This window comes from Strigops habroptila, chromosome 1, assembly GCF_004027225.2.
Source record: "Strigops habroptila isolate Jane chromosome 1, bStrHab1.2.pri, whole genome shotgun sequence".
Classification (NCBI taxonomy): Eukaryota; Metazoa; Chordata; class Aves; order Psittaciformes; family Psittacidae; genus Strigops; species Strigops habroptila.
Genome location: NC_044277.2, coordinates 101255006 through 101274433, shown reverse-complemented (window position 1 = coordinate 101274433; position 19428 = coordinate 101255006). Strand labels below are relative to the sequence as shown.

Below are 19428 nucleotides of genomic sequence, written 5' to 3'. Positions count from 1 at the left end.
AGGACCTGCTTAGCAGGAAGAGGACCAGACACTTGACTATCTTTATCAGTGAGCCTAGATAATGATTAACAAAATGAAAAAACAACTGAGACCTCCCATGAAGTCTCAAAGGTTAGGTTCATCCTGTTTCCAAGTACCTTTCAGTAAGTGGCCAAGAATCAAAGCACTCTATCAAAACAGGCTGGTATAGCTGCCCACATTATTTGTGACCAGGACTCCATTTCAGAGCCCCTACCTTGGGGTCTGTCACCTTAACGTAGAGAATCCTAGAGCCAGAGGGCAACACGAAGAGCCACCTCCCTGTCAAGGGAGATTTGCTGCATCCCCTGGGTTTGGATCAAGGATGCTGAGGAGTGACTGCCCGGGCTCATCCAGCCCTTGGACACTTGCTGCTCATTCACATGGGCAGCAGTGAGTCAGGGGAGAACATGAGCACATCAAAACAAAAGGCCTGAATGACTAGAGCTGTATGACAGGCAGATTACAGGTTACAGTGAAGGAATTCAGAAACAGGCCAAAGCATATGGAAATGGTTCTAGAAAAGCCAGAGCTCATCCACAGTTCATGCTTGCAGGAGACTTTTAAGGGCTAAAAGAAAGTGCTTTTTCTTGCACATTAGCAGTGAAAGGCCGACCAAAAAAAATGTGGCCTGTTGCTCCTTAGAGCAGGTGACTTTAAAGGCAAAGACACATCAGGTTAAGTTAGCCAATTTCTTCTTTGCCTTATTTGTCACCGACAAGGTCTCCCAGGTCTCTGAGATCCTCTCCAAGATGAACTACTGGCGGGGAACATGGTTGAAGTCAAGTATTACCTGTGAAAGCATGATTTATCCAAGTCCATAGAACCACATGGGCTTCATTCATGGGTGCTGAGAAGTTACTGATATCACAGCAAGGCTGCTAACTATCATCTTTGAAAAGTTGTGGGGATCCAGGGAGGTCCTCAATCACTGATGAAAGATAAATGTTGCACCTGTCTCTAAAAAAAGGCCAAAAGTTCTACCCTTCAGCCTTCCTTCAGTTTGTGGGGAAATGATGAAACATGTCCTCCTGGAACACACTTCTGAGTACATGAAGGAGGCAGTGGTTATTTGGAATAGTCCATGGCAACGGACATGGAGGCCTCAGTAGTCAGCAACCTGCATACCAGGAGGCAGTGTGCCCTGGCAGCAAAGGCAGCTGACAGCATTCTTGGCTGTATTAAAAGGAGGATGGCCTGTTAATCGAGGAAAATTGACTGAAAGAAATTATTAACCCCCCTGGATCTGTACTCATTACATCAACACGATTTGTGGACAAGCAATGTCACATACATTTTTGGGACCCCTGGTACAACGAAGACACTGATCAACTGGACTGAGTTCAGTAGAGAGTCACCAAAATGGTCACAGGCTGGAGTACACGTCCTGAAAGAAGCCACTGAGAGATCAGGGCTTGTTAGGCCTGGACAAGAGAAAGCTGCAAGGAGCAAGAGACCTGTTAGACTGTATGAGTAAAGGTTCATCTTCACAGACACAAAGAAGCACAGAGATAGTGCTAAATGGGAAAACCTGAATAATACCCTGCCCTGACTATTCCAGGCTATCACCAGAGTCATTAACTTGAAGGAGCACAGATGAACAATAGCCAAGAGAACCCCAGTAACGTACCCAGAGAAAAAGAGCCCCTGCTGCAGCTCCTCTTAGGGTTGTCACAGGAGAGCCATCAATGAGAGTCGTGTTTCTTTCTTATGCTTTCAACTCATTATTTCCCTACACGTCTGCCTGAGCTAAGGACTGAAAAGACAGGCAACAGAAAGAAACAGCAGCAGACCTAAACAATGCTCTGGCAACAAGGAGCTCAACCAGATTTCTTGTTTAGCACCCCACCTACCAGACCTTTCCTGTATGAATCAGTCACTCTCCAAAACCCTTATTTACAAAAATGCCTTTTGTTCACAAAAAGTTTATGCATTTCACATTCAAAAAAATCTTCATACATTTCACTTTCTCCTTTAACATACAATGAAATGTTCTGCATTTTTACAAAAACCACAGGAACATTAACTAGTCAAAAAAGGTCATCTTAAACAGCATATAAAAATCAAGCTTAAGTGCAATTATGTTCTCCACAGCACAGAGCAAAGAATGAGTGGAGCCAACAAACCGCAGCACATACATAATTGTGTGCAATTATACAAGCAATACGTAACTTGTTCTAATTACTTTGCATTGATATCACTCCATTGTATTCCAAAATCTGTATCAAAAAGATGTCAGTCAACTCCGGGTGTCTTTTAAAAGCTAGATCTATTCCAATCATTGTGCATTACTCACTCTGGGAAATAATGGCATTTACAGACACCAAAATGTTCAAAAAATATCTTACGAATTCTTTCCAGACCTCACATTTGCTGTATTGCTGGAACTGTCACTCTCATTACTGACAGCATTTCCCTTAGTCCCTTAGCAGAAGAATGTTTCTAGACCGCATACATTCAGTAGCTAGTGGTGCTGAACTAGCCAAATTAAACTACATGCCATGCTACCCCAGCTGCTATGTGAACAGGCGGTGAGCTCGAAGTGTCTACCACTGTTGGTTCTCACCAACTGGGATCTGAAAGATGGGATAGTGGTATTTGTGAGTTTGATGACTAATTAAACCTAGAAGCCTATAAGGCAGCCCCAGCTAAAGTTACCTCTCTTGTAAGAAAACAGGTATCAAAATCTGGGTACAGATAAACAGTGCTGTCCTTTTTGCAAATGCATGCTGCATCATGTACTATAACAACACAAAATGCCAGCAAGTTAACGCATGCATGGCAGACAGCTGGGACAGCCAACAGGCTGTTTGCATATCCAGTTAACTGAATGGATGGCAAATTACCTCCCCTGATATCTTGAAGGCACATGATAGTTCAGTTCCATCGCAAGGCAATCTTCTTTTCTCCAGATGTCCCCAAAAGACATACAGAGGAACTAACTAAAACTGTTGCAAAACGTAATCTCCTCAAGCTCTCCAAGAACATACCAAGAGTACAGCACCTACCAACCAGGTTCTTTGAAATACTCCACATTTGGAGGGTATAATGCTCCATATCAAATTTACTTATTCATAGATATTCGATGTTACACAGGATTCCTGGTTTAGCAGAGCAATATAAAATATACCAACACCACAATATGAGTAAAAGTTACACTTAGCAAAATATATCAACTGCAATACACAGCTCAATCACATCACCAGTATGATCCCCATTACTGGTCTCTATAATATGTCCACTGTTACAAACTGGGCACTCCTGGTAACTGGGAAGAAATGCGTAGGCTGAAGCCAGGTCAAGCCTGTTGCTCTCTTCAAAATGACTTTGTGAGTTGTTTAGTTTTTATACTCTCTGTTGGGCTGAGCCATGTATACACTGGCCCTATGCTGTCTGGCTAACTCAGGGAGACACACTCTTCTAAAGAACTCAAGGAGAAATATTTACACCACCAGTTGATACACTCAACTGTTGATAGGTGTTTATCTAAAACAAAGGTTTATCCAGTCCCCTTTGTGTTGAGATGAAGTGGGCTTCTTTGCGTTATTCTCTGAGCTTCATGGGCACATCATCTTGCCCATCTCCACTGACCATTCCTCCATTGTAGGGGTTTATTTAGTAAGTCACATTCCATCCTCTGTCAGCCACAGAGCTGACATGCATGTGAATTCAGGCTGAGATTTCAGCTGATGCCCTACCAAGTAAAATTATACAAAAACCAGCTACTAGTCTTGCATATACACTATTTGGTACCTCTACAACACAAAACTAACCCATAAGTAAGCAAACCACCAGGCCTGGAAGCAGCTAAAACCAGCTGACTTGGCTGGAGAAGAGAAGCAGGGAAGAGGGGGAAGGAGAACTGTGCTGTAAGCAAAGCAGCAGCCTGAGTTCAGAGATCTACTACGCAACAAATGATGGGCCTTATGGGTCAGGACCAAAAGGAAGGTCAACAAAAGAGCTATTGCTGTGGGGATCTGCCACAACCTGTTCCACTGAGAAGAAATGACAACTTCTTTATAGAACTGTAAGAAGCATCATCATCACCAGGTCCTGCCTCTCATGGACGATTTTTTAAGCACCTCAACATTTCATGGAAGAGAAATGTGGCCTGGCACAACCAACCCAAGAGACTTGTGGAGTGTGTTGACAATAATGTTTTCATGTTGTGCTGGATGGACAAGCTGATGAAGAGGGGTGCTCTGCCTGATCTCCTACATATGCATATGGAAAAACTAGTGGGTGATGCAAAGTCACATGCAAAGTCCTGCAACTAGAGTGAAATAAATCCACTCAAAAAGACAGCCAGAGCGTTGGTTATGCAAGAAAGCAACTCTGCAGAACAGGATCCTGGAAAGCAGGTAAACAAGATGAAAATGAGTTGGTAGGATGCACTGGCACCCAGCCACATACTATAATGCACCAGTAAAAGTGCAAATGCCCCTCTGTGAAGCACTCCTGAAGTCACATATGGAACACCATGTTTTCCTTTCCCCACTACTCAGTTTAAGAAAGAAATGAATGAAGCGGACCAAGTACAATGAGGTACCAATGAGGCAATTTTAAGGGGCTGAAGCACACAAGGTGCAAGGAGCACCTGGGAGAGCAGTATCTGCTCAGCCTAAAAAGACCAGGGAAGAGTCTAGATGATATAGACAAATATTGAATGTGGGTTAAAGAAAAGATAGAGCTAGACTTGTTTCAAAGGGCACAGTTAAAAGGCAAGATGAAACAGCCAGAAGCTGGAGCAAGAGAATTTTTAACTAGATAAGGAAAATATTATACGAAGAGCGGTCAAATATTTGACAAGGTTGCCCAGGCTGCAGAATCTCCATCCTGGGACAATATCCTGCTTTGAGCAGGGTACTCAGCTATACAACCTCTCCAACCTAAATCAGATCCCCAAGCCTGAAGTATTATTCATCACAGTCCTTCCTGCATATATTGTATTGCCGGCTAATGCAGGTGCAATCTGAAAGGAAACATTCAGTTGATGAATGCTGCCACCCAGGACTTTGCCAGTATGAGGGATCGAGCTAAATTTAGCACCTGCATTTTCCTTTTGTTTGTTTTATACAAGAGCTCAATTTTACTAAAGAACATATATTGTTCACTCTGGAGAAGAGAAGGCTCCAGGGAGACTTTAGCACAGCTTCCAGTGCTTAAAGGGACCATCAAGAAATATGAAGAGCAACTTTTTAAAAAGGCTTGTAGGGATAGGACAAGGGGGAATGGCTTTAAACCGACAGAGGGGAGAGTTAGATTAGATATTATGAAGAAATTTTTCGTGTGAAGGTGGTGAAGCCCTGGCACAGGTTGCCCAGAGAAGCTGTAGCTGCCCTATCCCTGGAAGCATTCAAGGCCGGGGTGGACGGGGTTTTGAACAACCTAGTCTAGTGGAAGGTGTCCCTGCCCATGGCAGGGGGGTTGGAACCAGATGATCATTAGGGTCCCTTCCGCCCCAAACTATTCTGTGGCTCTATGACACGCTTAAAAACTGCATTAGCACAGGAGTAATAGGTTGCAAGTTAACTATGTGTATAATTCAAAAAAAAAAAAAAAAAAAAAAAAAAGAGAGAGAACTGTGCCTTCACTCTGACTTGAACATTCCTTTCCCCAAAATGTATTATTTAAAGCAATAAAGCAATTAATGGGATGCTTGCCGCAGCGTTACACCACGAGCTCTTCCAGTTCGAAGCCGCTCCTCGGCACCCTTCCAGGGGGAGGAGTTCTCCCTGTTGCCGATGACACGGTCTCCACAGCAACCCCCCCACCCCGGGCACCGGCCCGCCGCGCCGTGGGACCGCGGCCGTTCCGCCCGCACCGGGAGCTGGAATGCCGGGAGGCGAGAACGGTGTGGTAGATGGAGCGAAGAAAACGCACCCTAAGCACACTTTGGGTTAAAAATGGAGAACTCCTTTGTGGAAGAAGTGGCTGCATCACTCGTGAGAGAATTTCTCAGTAGAAAGGTAACTTGTCTCGATTTTCTCCAGCAAGTACAAATGAGAATGGCACATGAAAAATGTAAAGTATTAATGATAGATTGAGGAATGCTAGGGGGAAGGAAGGAAGGGGGATAGAACGACACACGACTTCTTCAGCCTTAAAGCAGCCAGACATGAAGGGTAACGAGCTGGGGAAGTACCGGCACTACATTTCCCACAAAGCCTTTCTATTGCTGAACTTGGAGGCCAGCATCCGCCTTGCTTGGGAAAGCCCGAGTCTTTCCCACAACACGCCTGCAAAACCCCAGATTAAATCAAGAAATCCAGTTTCAGGTTTTTGTGGTGGTTTTTTTTTTTTTTTCCTCCTCATTAATTACCCATCTTGCTGTTGTCCTTGTGTTTTCAAGCGGCACAGAAAAATTCCCAGGAGAAATATTTTTTTTTTTTAAAAAAGGCAAAAGGCAAATGGTTCTAGAGAGACTGGTAACGTTTTGGGGTTGGGTTTTGGGTTTTTTCCCCCATTTTCTTTTTTGGCTTTTTTTTTTTTTTTTTTTTTTGGTGTGCTTTCTTTTGATTTCGGGTTTGATTTTACACTTTGTTGTTGTTGGTTTTGTTGTTGTGTGGGGTTTTTTTTTTCTCTCTCCTCCTCCTCTCCCCCCCCCCCCTCCTCCCTCCCCCCCCCCCCGTTCTCAGCTGTAGCCTGTCAGCAGATTTCTCGGGAGGGGGAGAAAGAGGACGGGGAGGAAAGGAAAAAAAGAGGCCATTATACTTTTCCCAAACTTAATGCTGTAAAAGGAGTGTGGGACTGAGCAGAAGAAAAGGCACCATCACATTTCCAAGTGAAAGCACCAACCACCATGTACTTACATTCAACCCTAAGGAAATGCTGCTGATGTCCAGTCCTGTCAGTTCTCCCATGTCAGCAATGACTTAGCTTGTACCAGAAATTAAACAGCCACTATCTTACTAAGTGCTGCACAAGCCTCAATTTTCTTTACCTGTTTTGCATCCAGTCTCCAAATGCACATTTCAATGTTTGTGAGCAAAGCTGAAGCATTTGCCAACAGAATTTCAGGTGCAGAATTCATTATTTGCCATTTACTGCCAGGGGAGGCTCAAATCTGTCAGTTCACAGATTACAAAGATTTTTTCAGATGAAAAGACATATACATTTCTGAGTTAGATATGTGTCACGGTAAAACTGAATGAAAGCATAAAATAAAGGGGAATGCACTGCAGGTACACAGGCTCTATAGCTTACAATACTAATACACACTTGAACTGCCACATCTATTTTATACAATAGACTCTGGAGTCAAAACAATAATCCTTCGTGCTTCTGCACAAGCATTCCCCTGCTTCCCCCAAATCTTCAATACACACTGGAGCTGACTGTGATAATGATCCTTTATTTACCACAACTTATCCATCATTCCCTAAATCTAAGCCATCAGATCCATGTGCAGAAAAATATATCCTTTCTTGTAACAATAACCTTTCATAGAAGGAATTAAGACTTTCTATTTCAAAATGGTGGTCTGGTATTGTACCACTTAAATTGGTTTAATGCACAATAAATCAGGCTCTCCCGCCAGAAAGCGAGATGCCTGTATATTTTGTCTCTGAAGTGCCCATTTACGCTGACTAGAGATTCAAAGTACCTGAGGATGTTTGAAGCCTCCAAACCAGCTGATGCCAGAGACATCTCACTGATCTCTAACCCAAGACTGATCAGAGTAACTTCAATTCATGATAAAGGCTCTGAAACCACTGATAGCTGGAGCACATTTATGTTCAGACTTTGTAATTACCCATGTCAGAATCACATTTATGAAAAGCTGTCTCACATCTTGATGGAAAAACCAAACACAGTATTTCTGGAACTGTCTGTACCTGAAGTCCAGGTGTTTGCTGGGGCCTTCATACTGATCAGCCAGCCTTATGAGGCAGTTCAGCAGCTGAAGTCACTTGCATGGAAGCCTTTCTTCTTTTGTCATGCTCACTAATTTCCATCTCACACACAACACAGCCAACTTAATTATTTTCACGTCTGTGGGCTGTAATAAGGCAAGATTGTACCATTGAAGTACAGATTCTAACGGTTAGCTTCTTATTAATTACTGCCATCCAGAAGTTTCATATTACATCCAACGAAGTCATAGAATCATAGGATAGTTAGGGTTGGAATGAATCTTAAGATCATCTAGTTCCAACCCCCTGCCATGGTCAGGGATACAAGTCAAGGCTAGAAGATCTGTTAAGTTGTACCGTCTCAAGTACTCTAAACTCTGACACTTTTCCTTCTCAGGGTTTGAAGAAAACCATCACCACCATGGACCAAGAGCTTCCACGTTCTGAACTTAGCATCAATAACAGGAACGAACTTCGGAATGTCCTACATCTACACTCCTTGTACAAACGCAACAAGGTAAGGAAACAGGTGGTGCTCCCCAAAACGTGGGATCAGGTACCATGAAACTGCACCAAACATATCAAGACTGTAGTATGTCCAAATGGAAGAGAACTCCTGCTTGCATCTGGTACTGCACTGCTGGGGACACACTGACAGTTCTCTAAGGAATGGAGAGCTTAAGATCTAGGTGAGACTGCAGCTCATGGGATGAAGCCGAGAACCTGGCAGTTCATAAACCCTTCTACAAACTGCAACCTCCAATAAACCAGGAGCAGTTACTCACTTTAGTACCTCTTCCATCATTATGGCTAGATTATTCAGTTGTGGAAGTACCTTTACATGCCCGTTTCTATTTGCAACTTTATTTAAGACCTGGCAGATAAAATTATACTTCTAACATTTATTATTCTTTGAAATGTAATATAGACAGCAATATTTGATGACAGGGACATCAATGAATGATTTCCATTTCCAGTTCACTCATGACTTAAGGCACCACAATGCTTTTGGTAAGCAGCATGAGGCTATTCTGTAATAGGTCACTCAAAAAAAATAATCTTTCCGTATACTTCATAAAAATCACAGAACGACTTGGGTTGGAAGGGACCTCAAAGACCAAGACCATCTACTTACAACCCCGCTGCCATGGGCAGGGACACCTTCTTCCACTTGACCAGGTTGCTCCAAGCCCCGTCCAACCTGGCCTTGAACACTGCCAGGGATGGGGCAGCCACAGCTTCTCTGGGCAACCTGTGCCAGGGCCTCACCACCCTCACAGGGAAGACATTCTTCCTAAGATCTCATCTACATCTCCCCTCTTTCAGTTGCATCTCTGTAGCAGAAATTGTAGTGAGTTTTGTGTGTGTGTGTTTTTTTTTTAATGAAATTCTCACGTATGCATGACATATTTTCCAGAGTACTGCTGAAAAACAGTGTAACAAGTGGGGTGTTGGCCTATAATTAAAGAGCTATCTCATGCACATGGTAAGAGTTTTATAGTCCATGCTTCTCACCAAGTTCTGATAAAATAAATGACAAATACTGAAATCAGTCACTAAAAATCCTTCCAGTTCATTCTACATTCTTCTGAAGTTGACCAAGTAACATTAGAAAAGGTGTATCCTAGCACAGTTACCATCTTAGCAATGTTTCACTAAAACAAGGAATGATTGTAACAGGTTGTTTTTTCTGTATCATGCTTACTCCATTTAACACAGCAACACCTGCAAGCTCTTGACATTCTCCAGCTGACATCTACTTTCCCGGATTGTTTGTACAGTCACATATAGGATACACCCACAGGCAGCTAATCTTAAAAGTAGTTAATATGTTCAGCTACTGTACAGTGTAAAAAGAATATCCTATTTTAGACTAACAAACAGTTTCAATAGTCACCCAGAAGTTTATTTTTCCTTTTGGATAGGCAAAGGAGAATCCACTGAAAACACTTCTTGAAATTATTACCAATTACTTCCTTGAGCACCGCGGGACTTCCCGAAGCATCAGTTCAAGTTCTGCTCTGTCAGCTCCTCAAAGTAAGAGCTCAACATCTCACCAACCCGACTTACCAGATGAAGATCACGTGCATGGGAGTGCCACTACACTCGATGAAAGCAGAACTCAAGCCCACAGGTACAGTCTTCTCTCTCTTTATCCTGTGCAGATGCTATTTTTCTGATAAAGTAAGGGAAGTAGTATTACGAGTTTTATCATTTATACCTTCAGCTACAGTACCTTCTAATAGTTATCCTAGTAATACAAAGCTTAAATTTCCAGGTTATTAAAATCCCCTATGCAAGCCACCCTTTAAAAATGCTTTTATATTCCCTACCAGTTAGAAAGACTGATAATCTCAGTTACATCTTTCAGTCACTGAAGGACATAGAAATTTAAGCTTTAATGTCTTGCAAGTTGGAAATATTCGAATTGATGCATATTCTGATGAGAAGTTAACCACCTGCACTCAAAATACGGGTATATTCATGCCTTATATAGTCAAAAGCAACGCCTACCATCTTAAATTCAGTATTGTTACCAACAGTACAGGTTCAGTTATTTCCATCTTGCAGGACACCTGAAAACACATGTAACCAAATATTGTGACTGTATTTCTTAGTGCCTCAAGGTGGAGTCACAGCCCTAACTGTGCTGCAATATAAAGCTTTTAAAATGGGCACAGAGAGTAATTCATCTTCCCAGTCCTGACTCTCAGAGAATTAACCTGATTTTAGTTCTCATCTGAAACACAGCATGCTCCAAGTAGCTAAGTCTGATCATCAGTGCTTGCAGGACCCCAGCAACTTGTTATAGAGGAAGAAAACCAAGTTTTTTTAAATTGATGCTACCAACTGAGAAGCAACACTTCAAAAGCAGGCAGTGCAAAAGAAGAAGTAGCTGCTTCTCTTTTTCAGATACAAAGCTTTTAGCATGTTGACAAGTGCTCTTCTCTCCCCGATACTATCCCACATCACACTGCTTCAGAGCTTGTACATGTCTTATTTTCTCCCCTTCCCCAGACACTGCAAATTGTCCGTTCCCCCTGCGAGCCTCTCCAGTGCCTGCAGACTTTTCTTACTACAGCAAAAAGCTTTTTATGAGAGAGGAATCCACTAACACACTGTGTTAACAGGAACACCATCACAGCTAAACACGCACCTCACGGGCCCTGCCTGCCCCCAACAAAATGGCGTCCTCCTCCCTCCTCCTCAGGCACTTATAGCCCGTCTGGCGCATGCGCATTGGTAGCTGAGCACTTCCCTCTCATGCCCGCTGCGGCATAGCGAGTGCTAGGCTGCTGTCGTAGAGTGGTGGTCATAGCGCTGGAAGTGGTGCATTATGGGGCCGCTCTGCTTTAGACTGGAGGCCACTCTAAGGTTTTAATCCTCCAGTGGTGGGGAAGGCATGTGCAGTGTGGTTGTTTAGTTGACAGCCACCCCTTCTCCCCCCATCACCACAAGTGTGCCCTCCCTCACTGTGCACACGTACATGTACACACATGGAGAGAATTAAAGCTCCACACGCAGAAGCAGCACATGTGGGTGATGGGAGTGGGATGTAGCATGGTGCTGTGAGGAATACAGGGTGAAGTGTTCCTTCCGCCAAAAAAATCAGATTTAAGGAAAATTGGAAATTAGAAAATGAAAAGCAGAAATGCCCGACTTTTCATGTGTACGACCTTACCCAGCCACACTGAGAGCTGCCATCTCCAAAGGGGGCCAAATCCTGTATTGACTTGGAGGTTTTCATCTAAATCCTGTGTGATTTTGTATGCATTTTCTTGCCTTCATCAGCACCAACCTAACTGGTTATGTCTTCCCAAGGTGCGAGAGGACAAAGTGTGCTGGAGGTGCAAGAAAGGAAAAATGGGCTGAATGGGTGTGACGAAGGAATGTGGGTTTTGGGGTCTGTCCTGATAAAAATAAATGTTTGTAGCTGTTTTCTTCTTTTGAAACCAGCTGAGAACCTGACACTCAGACACAGGTAGGCACTCCTGGACAGGTGGCTCCATTTTTCTCTTAGATCAGGTCTTGTTCCAGCCATTTTGGTGGCAGGGCTATAGGAGAGGGCTGCAAAGCTGCCATAACAAGAACTGTCATGGGTAGGTGATGGGTTGGCTTGGCCATGTCTGATTTTAGCCCACAAAATGGACCAGTGAGAGAAACACCATGGGAACATGCAGCTCTCTGATCCTCCCAGCTATTTGCATCCGCTATGGCCAAGAAAAAGTCAGGCATTAACAGGTCAAACAGCCAGTGCCTGAAGTTAGTTTTAATTTCAACTACCTGGATAATTTTTAACAATGCTTTTAGGAGTGGAGAATATAATCAGACAGGTACTTTTCACTTGGTACTTATTAAAGAGTCTTCTTTCCTCTTAAGTTACCTCTTGAAGTCTTTCTGAATGTCTGTAACAGTTAAAACAATCTCCGAGCTAAAACACTCTGTCCTTTGGCAGTGAGGGGTTACGTGGTCTTAGTTCAGGAGTAACAGTCCTCAAATGCTCCTCCCAGAGACTTATCATGCTGCCTACAGTTGCATATACACCATATCTTCACAACATGAGACATACTACTTCAGAAACCAATTTTTAGCTGGTTAAATGAAAGGAATGTTTTTGTTGTACTAGATGCTTCAACTCATGGAATTGCTTTACTAATGAAATAGGATGAAGAAAAAGATCCTAAAATGAAAAAACAGTTCAGTGACAGTTATCGTAAAGAAGGGTAACATTTTCAGGTTACACAGAGTATAAATTTACCAACTGACCCAAAGAGGTCTCAGTGAAGTGGGAACTACTCAATAAAAGAACTTCCATTTAAGAGTAATCTAATATGCAGACAGTGAAACAGATCCTGATGAAGAAAATTGGACTTCTCATGATTTCTTACAGGCTTAAATAATGACTTTTTTTTTTTTTTTTAATTCTTAATAACGACATGATTTGTTAAAATATATTTGTAAGAAAGAAATGTGTATAGTGTTGTAAAAATGGAATGTCAGATCCATAGGAAACTCACCTGCATTTCAGAAAAGCTTGTTTATAGCATTCTGTATGTGTAGGAAAACAGATGCAAATGTGTGAACTACACCTTCTGTTGCTACCTGAAGGCCCAGGCTAAAGAATATGGAAGAGGTCAGATGACAGCAGCATAGTAACCTATTGCCAAGGAAAAACACAAATCATAGAATCATAGAATTGTTAGGGTTGGAAAGGACCTTAAAATTATATAGTTCCAACCCCCCTGCCATGGGCAGGGACACCTTGCACTAAACCATGTCACCCAAGACTCCATCCAGCCTGGCTTTGAACACTGCCAGGGATGGAGCATTCACAACTTCCTTGGGCAGCCTGTTCCAGTGCCTCACCACCCTCACAGTAAAGAACTTCTTCCTTGTATCTAACCTGAACTTCCCCTGTTTTAAGTTTGAACTGAAATACAAAAGTACATTTCTTTTTGAACTGTGTTATACATTCAAACAAAGAGTGAAAGGGATCAGTAGATTCAGTCTAAGTTAATGATAAAAAGAGATGTTAGAAAAAGTGTTACCAAATTTTCAAACTGCCAGAACAAAGAAGATAGAGAAGGAATGGGAATGGCTGGTGGTAGCTTAGGAGCTGTTTGATTGGATCTATATAGTTTGCTTTCTGTGATGGTATGGTAAATACCAGAAGGTAATGGTATGGTAAATACCAGATGGTATGGTAAATACCAGATGGTATGGTAAATAACAGAAGCATAAGATTAAAGGGTTACAGATATTATAACCAATTGCGACACATAATAATGATATTGAAATAGTGTCCTGAAGGCCTACATAGAGATGTGAAAAGTGACTGTATTTGAGTACTGTTGCTAGATAATACGTAACTTAATTTGACAGCAGTGATTTAATTAGCTCAGAGATGTTTTCATTGATTTTATTGTGCATGTTTTTGCTGTTTGAAGTTTTGCCTTTTTCTGCCTTGTAGATATGATGCTGAGAATTCACTAGATAAAATCTTTCCATCCAGAAAACATCAGCACAAAAGTGAAAAATGCCATACAGGGGCAGTACACAACAGTCACTTACTCTCTGATGGCAATAAGAAGTTAAAAGATAGTCGAGAAGATTTAAAAGCAGCAACGATTTCCGAGGAGCTGAAATCCACAGTGAAGGAGAAGCCAAGGCCCAGGTCTAGTCTCATTATCAGAGGAATGATGGCTGGACCAGTAGCAAGTTCACCAGAGGTGATTTTCAACCCTTACAAAATATTTGGTTTGGCCATAGATTTTATGTCTAACCTTTTGGGATAAAGTAATTTGCAAATAATAATAAAATTACTTTTACATGCTAATTCATTAAATCGGCAGTCTGAAAATATGTGGTAAGTTAGAGGAGTGTTTCTAGTTAATGCAGAAATTCCAACTGTTTCGGATAGAACCACTATGTGCAAGTAACCTCTGTCTGTCTGTGATCTTAGGTTACAGAATTTCTTTGTAAATCTTTTTGATTCTTTGTAGCTCTTGATGGATGGGATTCTCCATTTTCCTAGAAAAATTGCTTTTTTACCTTAATGGTATCTATGGCTTTCAAAGTTTCCTTAGCATCTCTTTTGCCCTTTTTTTTTTTTTTTTCCATTCCCAAAATCCCACATTTAATCAGTAGCAGTTTGGAATTGAAAATTACTTTTAGCTAGAAATATGTTTCTTAATTGGTCCAATCAGACCGTATTCCATCAGTAAGTGTTTTCAAAACACAGTTCTAAAAGTCTTGCCTCTTTTTCTTCATGCTGTTTTTATCTAGACAGGAACCTTCCCTGTGAAAAATTAGGATTGTAACAATAAGAATATTTTTGTTCTTATTTTGTTCACAATTTTGAACAAATAATTTAGATAACACCAAAGAGAATATGGAAGTTAAATGAATTAGTTGGATTTTTATAAATATCTCTGATTTGGAAATAAAGACTGGATACCTGTAGTGGGCAGTCTTTCCAGTAAAATCCCTTTTGTTTTTTTCTGAGTTGGGTACAACCCCCAAATTAAGCTTTTAGAAGTTATTTCATTGATGTTCTTTAGTAAAAGAAAGCAGTTTTTAACAGTGTATAGTGCCTTTAATACTACTCAAATTTTAAGTAAAAGTGTACATCTGTCTTTTTATAGTTTTTAAAAAAATCTGATTTAATATATAACTGATTCCTAACAATAAACAAATTGCTTAACCCCGAAATAAGTGATAGAGCTTTCCTTTGTTTTCATGCTAAAATTTTAATCTATGGTTTTAATGGCACTTATTTCTAGGATCTGCAAGAAAGGAGGCTTTCAAAACGATCCACTAGCATAACCAGTGCAGCACAATTCAAGGCTGAAGAACACGAAGGAAGTGACCTGAGTGTCCCAAGTACTGATTTTCAAGAAAGCAAAGGATCTTCAACACAAGCAAATATGGGGTTCACATCAAAGGCTATGTCAAGTTTACGCACAAGTTCAGCCTTTGAAAAACTAAGAACTGGCCCCAAAGATACAGATGACTCTTTTGCCAAACTGCTGACTGAAAGAGAGAGGACCAAGACAGAAGAAAGAAAATCACTTCCAAGCTTTGGTACAGACAGCAATGAGAAAAGCCTTAAAGTGAGTGCCCCTCACAGACATTCAGGGGCTGGAAGAGAGAAGAGAGAAAGATCCCTCAAGAAAAATGAGATTCGTTTGTCAGGCCATAGGTAAGAATATTTGTAATAATATTATACTAAAATGTTGAGGAAATGTGATGGAGGACTAGGATTGACTGAAGTATACCTTCTGATTTCATTGAGAGGGAGTGGCTGGAAGAGAGGAAGATACTGAAAGGCAGAGAAGTTGATTTAACTTACTAATTTTTGACATCCCAAACCACTCATGACTCCTTTCTTGGTTAGCGGAGACACCCTAGAGGTGCTGTTTTCTTTTTACTGCTTCGAAAGGAGCTAGTTACTAGTTCAGACTTAAACCAGGCTGGATAAAATTATTTGGGAAGACAGTGTCTGACCAAGAAATCTTTTGTCCTAACTTCACTCAGCTGTAGTTGGACATGCTGACACTTCCTAACTTATGGAGCAGTAGTTGTGGAGTGAGCAGAAGAGGAGAAGCTGGGCTGAAAGGGGACTGCCCCAGTGTACCGTTTTGTGCAGTGAACTGCAGTGCTGTGCTCCATTGCTGTAGTAAATGACTTGTCCCCGGAAGTGTTCAAAAACCAGGTAGACGAGGGCCCCTAGTGACATGGGTTAGCGGTGGATTTGGCAGTCCTGGGGGAATGGCTGGACTTGATGATCTCAAATCAACCTAGTTGATTCTGTGATTCTGTGATTCTATTTGAAATACCTTCCTTCCTTCCTTCCGAGGACTGGTTTGGTGTCAGCAAGAACAGAAGAGGGAGCTATTTCCTAAGCAGAGTCCATCTAATCTGTTTTCAAAGTAAAATGGGGACATTCCTGCCAGACGATTTGAGTTAAAGCCAGTGGAGCATTTGAATTCATGCTGAGCTCTGAGCTCCTGAAAACTCTAACTGAAATCAGCAGGACTGCTGATACTCCTGAAGTTAAGTGGAAGTAACAGAGAGTAGAAGTGAGCCTCCAAATAAACATTGACCATTACAATACAAGGCCTGGCTCGTGCAAGATTTTTATATCCCTTTGGCCGAATCCCGCAGTGTTTGAGAGCCTTTCAGGATTTGGCTAGAGTGCTTGAGCATTTCGAGGCATGAAAAATTACAGTGTAGGCATGGATATTTGTCTGGATCCTTTTCCATTCTTTGTTACTACCTGACACCTCTGACATAAGTGCTAATCTAAGTGTTTAGATGAGTAGCTGAAAATCTATATAGGATTAGCCACAGCTAGTTCATTCCTAGGCGCCTGCAATTCTGGTTTTGTTTCCCACAGAAAACTGAAGATACACAAATCTTATTTTTCCTTCCATTTCGTGTACTTCATATGCAAAAAAAAAAAAAAATAGCTATTGTTGCACACAGGCAGCAGGCATCCATTGTCTCCATACGAGAAAAAAAATGAAGCAAAACCACTGCCATGCTTCAAAAGACAGGCTGAATGTTATCGAATAAATGCTTACTAGCTGAGTGGTCAGAAATACCTAGCTCTAAATATGTCCTGGGAAAATACAGATCCGCGGTATTTTGACTCACATGTTTTAATGAAAGAAATGATCGAGCTTTCTTTTCATCAGCTATCTAATTCTTAGCCACTGTATGAAGTGTGTGCGGCTGGGAAACATCAAGAAGCCAGATTTGTGACTTGATGTTTCTGTCTTACAGTATCAACATGAAGTTAGGCCTCTGAATACCTTATTTCACATAGAAGTTTGTCCTCATTAAGAATTGGAGACTCTGTCTTTCTTCAAATAGATATAATTTTGATTTCTTGACAAGATTTCTTGACTTGGATTTCGGTGATGATCCAAATTAAATGCTAACCTGCAAAGAGGATCTTTTAACCTGGGCAGAGCCTTGAATGGAAGTGAGGAAAGGTTCCCTGCCACTTAAATATCTTGAGGTGGCGTCAGTCCTCCTTTGAGCAGGGTGGTTGGACCAGATGAGGACCAGATGAGGACCTCCAGAGGTCGCTTCCAACCTCAACCCTTCTGTGATTCTTAATGCTGAATCCCCTATAAGAAGTAAGTATTTAGCACTATCTGAGCACACAGCATAAAGAATGAGGGTCTATATTGAAATGGAATTAATGATTTTTAGGAACTGTAAAAAAATAAACAGTTGTTGAAGTTGATGCCAGACCTTGGATTAAGATCTTTCTATTGCTTTTCCAGAAAAACCATGATGAATAATGAGTTGTTTGGGAAGGCTAAATGGTGTTAGAAGGTCAAGATTTCCCCATGTTCCGTAGCTTGAAAAAACAAAATTGGGAAAAGGCAAGCAAAACCACTTCACAGCAGTCGAGAAAGAGTTCTTTTGTCTCAGCTGCAGAGACATACTACAGTTGTTGCTTATGCAGCCTTTGAAGTTGAAGTGCTCTCTGGGTTTTCCATGTCCCTTAATTCTATGAATGCGTGCTAGTGATGTGGAAACCCTCCAGTTCTCAGCTGGATAGTTTGTAAGTGAGTAAATCTGGGATGGCCAGCTGCGTTTTGACTGGGCAGTTCTGCAGTGTAGTGGAACCACCTTATGCTGAATTAGATGGGCAGATATTATCTGGAGACCTCAGTTTCACCTCTGATAGTTAAGAAAAAGATGAACATGTTGCCATGTTTGAACTTTTAGTTTCCCTCCCCAATTCCAAGAAAAATAGCATAGAAATTAGAATCAGAGCACTGAAAGAATAAAAAAGTATAAAATTGGAATCAAAGATCCAAGGAAACAAGAGAGCTTAGCAATCAGGACCTGAAGTTAAGGGTGTCTTGCCAATTTCATAGAAATTAAAAGGGGATGGCTATCATAAAAACAAAAAGAAATGGGAATATTGTTACGTCAGAACAAAAATTTCCTCCTGCCATTAATGAGCAAAAGGATACAGCAGTGAATCCCATCGTCCAAAGGCAGAGATATATAATACAGTTTTAAGAGCAAGGAAGATAACTGATTCTCTGCTCATCCTTTCATTGTGAACAATCACCGTACTTATCCGGTTCTTCTAATTGCATCTGCCATACCCTCCTTTGCCTTGCCATCAGTCTTGGCTACAAAACTGAATGTGAGCTAGTGGTTTCCTTTCAGCCTGCCAGTACAGATGGATATTTCAGACAGGAGGGACAGTTTTATGACTGTGTAGCTTGGCTTCAGATGCCTTTTCCAACCAGAACCTAAGTATCTCTGATGCACTTCATCTCCACCACCAGGAAAGTGACTGCCAGTCAGTTCAGAGAATTTCTCTTCCTGCAGTAGTCTCTCAACTGAATTCGCCTTCACTGAGCGCTCTTTAGTGGTTCCCAAAATATCACACATTATTTGGTGATAATAATGATAATAATTATTTGGTAATAATAATAATTTTTTGTAGCACTGCTCTGCATTCTAACACAAATAGGGTAGGGTTAGTAAATTGCCATAGATACCAAGTTCCTTAGTGGAACATTACTCATATTTCATAGAATCTTAGAAGTTACAGATGGAAAAGACCATTTAAGGTCATTTGTTTCTATGGCAGTTACTCATTAATCTCTCTGTATATTTGCTGTAATACTTTTTCCAAGGGTTTGTCTAGTCCAGTCTTAAATGACTGAAGTGACACCTCTTCCCTGAGAATATATTCCAGCATCTAGCAGTCCTTAGCCTGAGGAATTTCTCCCTTATATTTACCTTGCACTTGCTTTTTTTCTGCCATATTATCCATAGATGACATTAATTTTTGACTGATCTTTCTGTTCCTTTCTACACATTTGCCTATGTTCTAATTATTCTAATTCTTCTTATTATTCTAATTCTAATTATTCTAATTATTTTTCATGTTCCTTTAGGCATTTTTTGTCTAAAGCTTGTATCATCTGCTTGTATTTTTATCTTCCTTGCTCTGCTGTTGGTTTTCTGTTAGGTTGTATTGATTTGTTTATGTTTCTTCCGTGTATTTATT

General features: G+C 41.2%; 1 protein-coding gene across 3 annotated transcripts in view; it reads left to right on the top strand.

Moving 5' to 3' along the window:
• Positions 1 to 5759: 5759 nt before the first annotated feature.
• MINDY4 (MINDY lysine 48 deubiquitinase 4) overlaps positions 5760 to 19428 on the top strand; it is a 74331-nt gene continuing 60662 nt past the window's right edge. Inside the window, exons 1-5 of one of the 3 annotated variants that reach the window (XR_003992072.1) lie at positions 5760 to 5987; positions 8272 to 8391; positions 9800 to 10008; positions 13846 to 14104; positions 15158 to 15576. Coding sequence is in view for 2 of the 3 variants with exons in the window: in XM_030490900.1 (XP_030346760.1) it covers positions 5925 to 5987; positions 8272 to 8391; positions 9800 to 10008; positions 13846 to 14104; positions 15158 to 15576 (1070 nt within the window). In the remaining variant the exon portion in view is untranslated. The remainder of the gene's footprint in view (positions 5988 to 8271; positions 8392 to 9799; positions 10009 to 13845; positions 14105 to 15157; positions 15577 to 19428) is intronic. The other 2 variants (XM_030490908.1, XM_030490900.1) reach the window with 2 other exon arrangements.